This window comes from Octopus bimaculoides, chromosome 6 (assembly GCF_001194135.2).
Source record: "Octopus bimaculoides isolate UCB-OBI-ISO-001 chromosome 6, ASM119413v2, whole genome shotgun sequence".
Lineage (NCBI taxonomy): Eukaryota > Metazoa > Mollusca > Cephalopoda > Octopoda > Octopodidae > Octopus > Octopus bimaculoides.
In genome coordinates this window covers 47,348,237-47,360,133 of record NC_068986.1, presented here as the reverse complement: position 1 = coordinate 47,360,133, position 11,897 = coordinate 47,348,237, and the positions used below count along the sequence as shown (strand labels likewise).

The 11,897-nt window shown below is 34.9% G+C and overlaps 1 protein-coding gene across 1 annotated transcript in view; it reads left to right on the top strand.

The window, feature by feature from the left end:
• Nucleotides 1–11,897, top strand: part of LOC106875377 (neuronal PAS domain-containing protein 3) — a 543,460-nt gene that overhangs the window by 276,403 nt on the left and 255,160 nt on the right. Inside the window, exon 3 of the mRNA XM_052968721.1 lies at nucleotides 10,982–11,014. Coding sequence (XP_052824681.1) covers nucleotides 10,982–11,014 — 33 coding nt within the window. The remainder of the gene's footprint in view (nucleotides 1–10,981; nucleotides 11,015–11,897) is intronic.

Here is an 11,897-nt window from a genome sequence, read left to right as displayed (position 1 = left end):
GAGTTATAGTGGAAGGCACTTGGGACTGAACCCAGAACCATGAGGTTGCAAAGCAAGCTTTCTAACCACACAGCCATGCCTACTTATGAAAAATTTCCATATTCTTTGTCACAGTCTTAATATTCCACATTTTTCTCTCAACTATCTCTCAAAGAAGTATTAACATGGGCACAGTTAAGGCAGAGTGGTTAACAAGTTTGTTATGCAACGTTATGCTTCCAGGTTCAACTCCAGTGTGCAATGCTTTGACTAAAATGACTAAAGTTTTATGAGTGGAACTTGGTAGATGGAAACTGTGTAGACGGAAGCCTGTTGAAGGGTTCTACTTTTTGGTGAGGTGGTAGACTTAATCTATCACAGCCTGATCCTCAGAAACATTCAATGGAAACTATTCTGCTGCAAGCATTCAGACCAGATCTCCAGTCTGAGAATAACTTCCACTGTCCTCTACACCACCCTCTAACTAAATTTTCTTTTAGCCAAAACTCTAAGTAGCCCAGTCCTCTACTAGCTCCCTTCTATTGCAGCAGTAATTTTGTATATACACTCTAAATAAAATAAAACAAAACAAATATATTACGCAGGGGAGCATTTCAAAAACAATTTTTTAATTATCTTACTTTTTACAATTAGTCCTACCTTATTTGATGGTGTTGGGTTCAGAAATGCCCCCAGAGATTTTCTATCATGTCGAAGCTTTTGTTAAACAGGAATTCATTTTTTTACCAAAAAAAGTCAATTTTGTCATTAAATGCAAAACTGAAAAAAGAAACTAACACAAACCAAATAGTACTTTTTTATTGTTTAACAGATATATTACACAAAATGTTTAATTACACATCTTAGAATAGATATTTCTGTCAAACTAGAGTTTGAACTACTCAAGGAATGAACTTTCTCTTTGTTGCTTTATATGAATAAATTGCATCATGACAGTCTTTTTGCAGTGATCAGCAGTAGACAGCACCATGTTGGTGTTCCACCTGCCTTGATACCTAGTCCTCATGTTCTCGATGTCTTGGTGGAATCTTTTTCCTTGCTCATCACTATTGCCTTAGGGTTTTTAAGGAAGTAGTTCAGATGACTGTGAAGGAAATGCACATTTATACTCATGTTGCAGCCCAGTGCTCGAAAACTGGTTAACAGTCTGCACAAGATCTTCATAATTTGATGACTTCCTGTTTCTCAGGAAATCAGATACAACTGCAACAAAAGCATTCCGTGCTTCTTTTTCAATGCCAGACATGGTCTCCAAAAATAGCTCATCCTGCGATCGTCACGTAATATGTGGCCCAACAAACACTCCAGCCTTATTTTTCTCACAAGACAAAGCTGAAAACTTTCTGCTTAATTCACTGCCTTAGTGTTTCAACACATGTTTGCACACTATATGGGATGCCTAAGCTTTATCTTGTCACCCAGTTTCATGCTAAAGTAAGTAAAGAAGTAAGGTAAGCCCCTTCACAAAATCTGTGATTTTGTTTCATTGCCTAATCCAGAAATAAGCAGAAGACATCGGGACTGTTTTTACATTCTCTTCTCTCATAACTGGCCATATTTCTGAAATACAAAATATGTTCAAGCCAGTTGTCAGCTGGGAAAGCATTTTCAGAATAGTCAACAGTTATAAGGTAAGCAAATGCAGATTTGTGATGGCAAAGTTCCATAAAGAGCATACATACCATGAAATTCTTCTTACTGTTCTTTGACCATACTTAATGAAAAGTGACCTTGATCTATGTGACCTCAAAATCAAAACATTAAGGGCACATTCAAAATATCAATTTTCATAAGAGACAGTTAAAAGTTCAACAAAACACATCTCTAGTTTGCAATGATAGTCACACTAAATTAAGCAAAGCGTGGGGATATCTGCAGATAAATTCCACAAATATGAGATGTATGGTGTCAAGGGCTGCAAAAATATGTTGTTTCTTAACATTTAATAGTATAATGGACATTTCTGTCATCATCATGACATTTGAAACTGATTAGGTTGAAAATACTGATAGTTGCTCAAGTTTGATACTTTTTATTTACTAAAGATACTTAAATCATAACTTTTGTTTTCATTTTTGTTGTTGTATTTACTTTAAATGACATAGAAAAACTGTTTTCAAAGTTATGTCAAATCTATCTTTAGAAATGGTGACAATACCAGAAATGTTGAAAAATGGACATCTTAGTTTGTGAAAAATTTTGACATGATAGAGCAAAATGGATTTCATTTTTGAAATCAGCACCCCTGAATTAGTAGGAAACGTGTCTCCAACATCAGACAACAAAAACTCTGTTCCCCAATGTTATGATTAAAGTTTTCATGTTTTACAATGAATATTTTTATTCCATTCTCTTTAATAAAGTTTTAGTCAAGCTGATTGTTAACTGCACAGATGATGTCTCTGAGTAATTAAGTCTCTAAAATACACTAATTTATATGCCTACCTATATACAATATTCATCCCAGTGGAGGCAAATGAGGACATTTGATGCATTTCTACATTGTGCATCATCAATAATGAATACCTAACATATACTTTCCTTACAAATTCATTGTAAGTACAACTTCATACATTCATTCATATTTGTACCACTTGCAAAAAAGTGTAACTTCAGGCAAAAGTTGATATTTAAACTCTACCTTGGCTGTATTTTGGTTATATAAGTACTATGAACTTAGTATCCTCTGACTTGCTGCACTAAATATAAAAAGAAAATAGAATTGTCATGTCTAACATTTATAGCTGAGATAACATCATTACAAAAAAACAAAAATCCCACTGATATATTTAGATATAAACTTTAATATTCAGACTCCTTATCGTGAAAACACATAACTATGCTACAATAAAATGCTTTATTACACTTATCAACATTTTATGATATTAATAAACAAACTCTGGTTTCTTAGTACCTACTTTGATAGAAAAGATATGACAATGTCTCATACATACATACATACATACATGTTTTATTCTGTGGATTTCTTTATCTACTGCTTCATTTGTGGAAGAGAATCTAAACAACATGAGATAAGAAATCCACAGAACACAGTAATTAACAATGGATATTTAAAAAGACTAAACTACTGATGAACTATTATATATGTGTATATATATAATTGCACACACATATATATATATGTAAGTATGTCTATCTTTCTGTCTGTCTATATGTATGTACATTGTTGCTGATTTGAAATAGAACATTTAGTTCTATCTTTTAATGAACAGAACAGCAAGGAACATAATTTGACTGATATTACAAATCATAAAAGGAATATAATCTCTGTTGATGACTTAAGCATAACTAATATGACAATATATGTTAGAACTGAACTGCACCAAGGAGATAGGTTTTTCCCCACATTTTCATTATTTTAGATTTCTCTATAGTTGCAGGCATGCTTGTATGATTAAGGAGCTTTCTTTGCAGCAGCTTAGTTTCCAGTTCAGTTCTACTGCACAGCACTGGGCAAGCATCTGCTATTGCCCTGGACCTACCAATGCCTTGTTAGTGAATTGGAATGGAAACTGTGTGGAAGTATATTGTGCATGTGTGTGTGCATATGTATATAATAGAAATATGTTACAAAAACAAAATAGAAACTACACGTGGAAATGTAAGGGGAAAATAAGCAGAAAAATAAGCAAAAATGCACATTGGAAATCCAAAAAAGTAAAGGCTTTTTATGAAAAGTAACGAAAGATATATACAATTAGATGAACTGAGGTAGGAATAAAGGTAATAAAAGTCATTACAGTGAATTGATAAAGAGATTCAAAAGCATACCGGTTTTGTAATATTACTAATCATTCCAATGTGCATTTTCGCTTATTTTTCTACTTACTTTCCCCCTATATATATATATATATATATATATATACATATATACATACATACAGAGTGCGGTGAATATATTGTCATCTAAATTATGCAAAAATGAAAATAACACTGATATCCCATTTTAACATATGTATTTACCAAAATTACATAGAAATATCTTGAAATACTGTAGAGTAAATTTATTCAATAAAATCGTCATTGGCTTCAACCACGTCCTCCGGATGACTTCACAATCTCCTGCAACGCTTCTGGATGGTATCCTTGGTTAAGTTGGTGAATGCTGCCATAATCCTTGCATTCAGTTCATCTTTGGTGTAACAAGGGGGTTTGTTGGTCTGTCACTCAACTGCACTCCACACATAATAATCAATGGGGTTGCAGTCTGGGGAGTAAGGTGGCGTGTTAGGGGTGATCTAGTCACAAAAATTGTCTGACAGCCATGACTGGGTTCTCCTGCTTGTGTGGCATGGTGCAGTGTCCTGTTGCTTGCCAGACATAGGGTCTTCCAGCAGCCCTACTCTTGACTCAGGGCAACACTGCCTCCTCCAGGCACCTGATGTAGGTCTCTGTGTTGTATCTGTGGCTGTGTGAGGAGATGAGTTGAAGTATAACATCGCCATCATTAGTGATCACTCCAAACATCATGATGTTGACTGGTTGTTTGATTTTTATCACTCTCAGTACATTTTAGAGCCACGGCAAGCCAACGGTCATTCTGTGTGTTCGCTATCTGTTTGTATTGGAGCTTCCGTCGTGAATACCAAACTGTACACTGTCGTTTCCAAATTTCTGGCAGAATTAATTGCACCATGGTGCTGTTTTTCTCACAGACAACCCTACTATACTGCGTGGTCAAAAAAAACCAAAAGCAAATAATGCGCATGCGCAAAATAAAAAGTATAAATTGACAACAATTCACCCATCGCACCCGCTGTGTGTATGTGTGTGTGTGTGTGTGAGTGTGTGTGTGATCATCATGTCCGTGTTCCATACTGAAATGGAGTGTATGAGATGGTATCAAAAAGTTCCCAAATTAGCTATGTTTAATAAGAAACAACTAGTTAACTTGCACAGCAATACACTGGTCCCAGCATTCCTGCTACTTTTGGAATCTAGCCTGGAAGTCATTTACTCTGAGTCAAAGACCTTCTGGGATTCACACTTGATCACACAAATGATATTAAATGGCGACCTTTGAGCTGCATTTTCATCTTGGGGAAGAGGTAAAAGTCTGCAGGTGCTAAATCTGGTGAATAGGGCAGGTGTGGAAGTGATACTATGTTGTTTTTGGCAAGAAACTTGTAAGAATCCAATTCTTCATGCTCCACCGATCCAGTCACATTCACCAAATGTCCTTCCTCAAATGCTTCACAACATTGCAGTAAAATTATAGAATGACAGTCTAGCCCTGGAGGACAAATTCTTGATGTACAATACCACAGATGTTTAAAAAAAAACTATGAGCATGCTCTTGATTGAGCTGTGTCTCTGTGGTGCCTTCGTTGATCATAGAGATGAAGGGCTCTTCCATTGTGACAACTGGTGCTTCGTTTCAGGGTCATATTCATAGACCCAACTCTCATCACTGGTGATGATCCTTGACATGCAGGATAGGTCATCAGTGGCATGCTGATGGAGATCTTTACAGACTTTGACATGATATTCTTTCTACTCAGTTGTCAGCAGGTGGACAACAAACATGGCAGAGACACACTGCATGTTCAATTCAGACATTAGGATTGCTTGCCTGAACCCATATGACAGACTAACATCAGCAATGTCATTGATTGTCTGACGATTCTCATTCACAAGCTGATGAATTTTCTCCACATTTCCAGAGGTAACACTCATTCAGTAGCATGCCAACAGATGGCAATATGCAGTTGCATGCACAGTGAGATCTAACAGGGACCTTCATGAAGCAGTGTGATGAGCGATATTGTGTTTACTTCACAAGTTATGAAATTTGTGTTTTTGTGATCACGTGTAAGCTGTAGTCTGCATTTACAGAAAATTACTTCCAGATCAGATTCCAAAAGTGGCAGGAACACTGGGACCAGTGTATTGCTGCACAAGGTAACTATTTTGAAGATGATGATGTTAAAAATTACGTGAATAAGTTATTTTTTATTAAACATAACTTGTCCAGGAGCCTTTTGATACCACCTCATACATTTTCAAGTACATTATTCTATCACATCATTAAACACTAAGATTTAAAAAATAACAAGGGAAATGATTGACTTAAGTGTGTATAGCATGAATTTAGGAAAGACTGTAAAAGGGTGAGGAACAAAATCTTTTTCATTATCATCATCATTTAGTGTTTACTTTACCACTTATGTGTGTTAGAAGGAATTTGTTAAGGCCAATTTTTCTACAGCCAGATTCCTTTCCTATAGCCAACCTGCACCTGTTTCCAAGCAAGGTAATGTTTTCTCATAGCAAAACATGCCTTTCATGAAAGAAAATCTCACTTGTATGACAACGACGATGATGATGATGATGATGATGGTGATGATGATGATGATGCTCAGTTACAAATATGTGATAACTATACAATGGTACATGCAAGCACACACACACGCATGCACACACACACACACACATTTATGCATACACACATATATATGTACATGACGAATTACCTTGGATGTTAATTCTATTTGAATTTATTAGTATCTGATTGATTGATATAGTTAACCAAATTTGTTTAACACTGAGTGCTTTATAGATATCAGCCTTGATTTATTAATCCCTTTTACTTCTTATTATATATTTATCATCATCATCATAATCATCATCATGATTAATGTTCATTTTCCATGCTGTTATTTGCTGGTATTTGTTTGACTATAGCTGGCAAGCAGGAGAGCTGCACAAGGTTCCAATCAGATTTGAGCTGATTTCTGTGACTCAGTGTCCTTCCTAATTCCAACCACTTTACAGAGTGTGTTTTATATATATATATGAAAGAACAAACTCCTCTTCAATTTTTGTCAACCAAATCCATTCACAAGACATTTACTCAAGATGCTATACAATGGGACTGAACCCAAAACCACATGGTTGGGAAGCAGGCTTCTAAACCATTCAGCAATACCTGCGTCTATTGAATGATGTATGCAAAAAATTCTTTCTCTCTCCTGCTTCATGTACTCTGCTTTGTAGGTCTCAGTAAGCATGAGCTTCAAAGCAAAGATCTGAAGATTAATGATTTTTCTTAGAAAGATACAAAAGTGGTTTTCTGTTGCCTTCTGCCAATTTATTTAGAATTTACTCTACTAGTTTCATCTTTTCTTAAGAATATCCTTGAATCACAGGGTCTACTTAACCCTTAAGCACAGGAGGACTGGTTCACATAGTACCAGGGTACTTCTCAATTAATTGAAATTTCTTCTTGGTTAAAGAAAAGAAGCAAAGTTTGGCAGAAAATGCTAGCAACACTTGAAGAAAAGAGAAGGGAAATAATTTCTAAAAATCAGTTACAAATTTTGGCACAAGGTCAGCAATTTTGGGTGCAGGTTAATTCAATTACAACAACTCCATTGATCAGCTGGTACTTATTTTATTGACCCTGAAAGGATGAAAGGCAAAGTCAACCTAAGCAGAATTTGAACTTAGAATGTAAAGATAGACAAAATGCCACTAAGCATTTTGCCCAGCATGCTAACAATTTCACCATCTTGCCACCTTCAGTAATTTCCAGAAATTAAGAATTAATATTACAAAATCAATTTATATGTTTTTAAACAAATTTGATTTTTGTTTGTAGGCAAAGTGATAGCTATGATCATGTTTCAGTCATATTGGTCCTCTCCAGCAGAGTGTAGTCAAACACAAGCCTGCTGGATCAGTCAACAAATGGTTTTATGTACAGAAAGAACAAATGATGTTGGAGGCTTACCTTCATGCTGTAAACACTCTCACTGATTTCTTCTGCTATTTTTAAAATTTCTTTCTTATTGATATATTACTCTCTTATAATACAAAATCTGATCAAATCATTATTAATGAACAGAACAGATATGGCTGTGTGTCTAAGAAGCTCACATTACAACCACTAGTGTTTTGGCTCAGTTCCACAGCACAGTACCTTGAGCATTGGAGCTGAAATTTTTCTGCTTATAGCCCTGGGCTGATAAAAGCCTAGTGAGTGAATTTAGATAAAAACCATGTGAAAGTCCATTGTATATATATGTCTGTGTTTATGTATGTCATTATGCTTGGCAATCACCACCATCACTTGACAACCAGTGCTGGTTTGCTTACATCCTCATAATTTACTAATTCATCAAGAGTCCAATAGAATAGCTGTCAGCCTTACAAAATAAGTAATGGTGTTGATCCATTCAAGTAACTCTTCAAGGTAGTGCCCAAGCAAGGCTGTAGTTCAATGACTAATCTAAGTAAAAGATAAAAAAATATTTCACATTGATGGGTTATATATTTAGTTATATTTTTTTATATTATTGTTTCCATTGCTTTGACAAATTCTTAAGATTGATTTCCTTTATTTTTTTCATTCTTTAAGTCTTGAACAAATTTCCCTGTGTACCTTACTCTCCCTAACATCTCACTATTTGGTGTTTTACTTGTTATTCAATCTGGTTAACAATTATAAACTTATATAACTCGATAGAAACCATACATCAGTCACATCAGAACAAATATAATAAAAAGGTTGAAAGTTACCTACACACATGAAGAATAAAAAAACTTATATATATATATATATATAAATATATATATGTGTGTGTGTGTGTGTGTGTGTGTGTGTGTGTGTATGCCAGAGCCGCCTGATTGGCTCCCATGTCAGTGGCATGTAAAAAGTACCCACTACACTCTCGGAGTGGTTGGTGTTAGGAAGGGCATTCAGCTGTAGAAACATTGCCAGATCAGATTGGAGCCTGGTGCAGCCTCCTGGCTTACCAGTCCCCAGTCAAACCGTCCAACCCATGCCAGAATGGAAAATGGACGTTAAACAATGATGAGGATGATGATGTTGATGTGTATGTGTGCGTTATTGTGTTATTGATATCTCAAGATTTATTTGCCAAACACAGTTCTGAATCTAAAACAGCCACCAAATTTAGGTATTCTAAATTCTACCCTATACATAATTCCAGACAGGGAAATAATAGAATTTACTTCGACACCTACCATAGATTTGCAGTTATAAAACATACAAGATGACTGGAGATTTCACTAGCTATAACTTCAAAACAATGATTATGACAACTTATCAATATTACATAAGAGTTTTGGATTACTTTTATCTTGTTAACCTTCTTGATCTTCATTTCTGTTCTTCCCAAATGTATCATATTTCATCGATATTAAGCATATTGTTTTGATATTCACTAGCAAGCAATATATATTAGAACATTTCAATTAATTTCCAGACAATCTGTTTTTAATTGCAGTAAATAGTTCTCAACATGGGTACCATCATCCAAGATTGGTTGAAGTATCAATCACTTTTGTCATGTATTATTACTTGCCATTCAAAAGCAGTAAGCCAATGGACAAAGTACTGGACACAGTACTTAATGACATTTCATGTCTTTATGTTCTGAGATCAAATTCTACCAAGGTCAGCTTTGCCTTTCATCCTTTCAGAGTTGATAAAATAATTACCAGTTGATCACTGGAGACGATGTAATCGACTACACCTGCATCCCTCAAAATTTCAAGTATTTTGCCTATGGTAGAAAGGATTAATATTTGCCTTTCAACCATCAGCAATCTTATGACACCTCACATGTCTTTATAATTTTTTTTTACTATTTTACTCCCAATTTTGCATATTTGGAAAATTAGTTTTCTTTAGAGGTGGAAAGTAACTATATCTACAGCAGAATGTCTTTTAAGCATTAAACACTTAATGCTGAAATAAATATGGAACCTGTTTTCTATCAGTTAGGCAGACTAGAACAGGCAGAGACATATACTTTGATAGGTGTTGCAAGATTTGAAGTCATGATCATCAGGTCAGTAGTCCAGTAACCTTAATCTGATACCTAATCATCATTATCAGTTTGACATCCACTTCTCAATATGTCAAATAGAATTTGTTGAAATGGATTTTCATCATTTGGACGCCCCCAGCCCCCATTACAAACCTACGCCTATTTTCAAGTAAGGTAATATTTTCCCATTACCAGACATGAAAGACAGGAAATGAAGGACACCACTTGCATTCTGGTGACACACACAACTATAACATAATGCCAAGGCAAAGACACAGCAACACACACACACACACACACACACACACAAATATCGAACGATGAGAATGAGTGCCTAACACCGCATTGGCGGAGAAAGATTCTTTATTTGTGTAGCAGTAATAATGGTAGCCTTAATACACAAATAAAGTATATATATATATATATATATACATACATACACAATGGAATTTTTTCAGTCTCCAGCTACCAAATCTACTCACAAGGCTGTCAGCCTGAAGCTGTTATTAGAAGACACTTGCCCAGGGTAGCACACTTGGGAAGCAAACCTCTTACCACACACCTACATCTGTGCCTGAAATTATTTTTCTCAGTTATGAACAATAGTGAGTGACATAGTTTCTCATTTAATTGTTGTGTAATCCCAGATCAGCACTGATCAAGCAGGCCTATTAATCAAGGCTCAAGGCATTCCAAACACGATCTTCTCATTATTTTTTCCAATCATTGTGTATGTAGATTTACATTATCCATTTTGTCCCCCCTTTATATTTTAAGACAGTACATTGGGAATGTTTATTGAGGTGTATTTTTGCACTCCAAACAAAATCTCTGACTGAATACCAACCAACGTTACCACATATCAATTCCATCATAAGCGTAACATAGTTTACAAGTGAGCATACCATGTTATCCTACATCAGTGATAAACAAGGATAGGTGTATTCTACTTTTGTTCATTTTCACTGGACAAATATACTCTTTTCTTCTTTCAATTGATTTTGTATGAAATGGTCAGAACATGTAATTTTTTCTCATTAATATCAAAAAATTTTCTTTGCGTATCAATTTTCTTCTGATATTTAGTTAACTTTGATTTTATAAAATAATATTATTATGGTTCCAAAATTGTAAATTCTTCTATTTTTCCATTTATTTTGCAGGTCACAATGGGAACGGTATTCTTCTCTACATAGGTAAGGATTTCAGTTATTCTTTGTACATTTCTTTACTAGTATCAAGATACTTCAATGAGGCTTTATCAAGTTTACCAAAAGAACAGCTCTATAATTTAAAACTAAATAAATGATCTTTAACTTCAATATATACAAGTATTAATTTCTATAAACTACATACTACATATGATTGTTTTTATAGTTGTTGATGTTGTTGCTACTGTTGTTGTTGATTAAGCAGTCTTATGGCATACATGTTGTCAGCTGCAAAACGAAGTGCAATTAATTCATTGTTTTTACTATGTCTGTGTGGTTAAGAGATTCACTTTGTGACCATGAAATTTCAGGTTCAATTCCACCGGATGGCATCTTCAGCTAGTATCATCTTCTATAGCCCTGATCCAAACAATATCTTGTGAGTGAATTTTTTAGACAGAAACAGTGAAGAAGCTCATTTTGTGTGTGTGTTCATGTGTGTGCGCTTGTGTGTTGATGTGAGTGAGTGTAGGTATGAGTGTGTATATGAGTGAGTGTATGTGTGTGTGTGTGTGTGTGTGTGTGTGTGTGTGTGTATGTGTGTATGAGTGTTTGTGCATGTCTGTGTTTTTTTTACACTACTTCGCAACTGATACTGTTCTTTTTGTTTTTTTTTTACATATCTGTAACTGAACAGTTCAGCAAACAAAACCAATAGAATAAGTACAGGGGCCAATTTGATCAATTAACCTGTCAAGGCAATGCTCCAGTATAGCCATAGTCTGATACCTGAAACAAGTAAAATAATAAAAGCATATCATGCTTCTGCATAACTGAGAGCTACATTACATATTCCAAACAAATTGTCATGAATCATACAGAGGGCAATATGGATATATATATATATATATATATATATATATATATA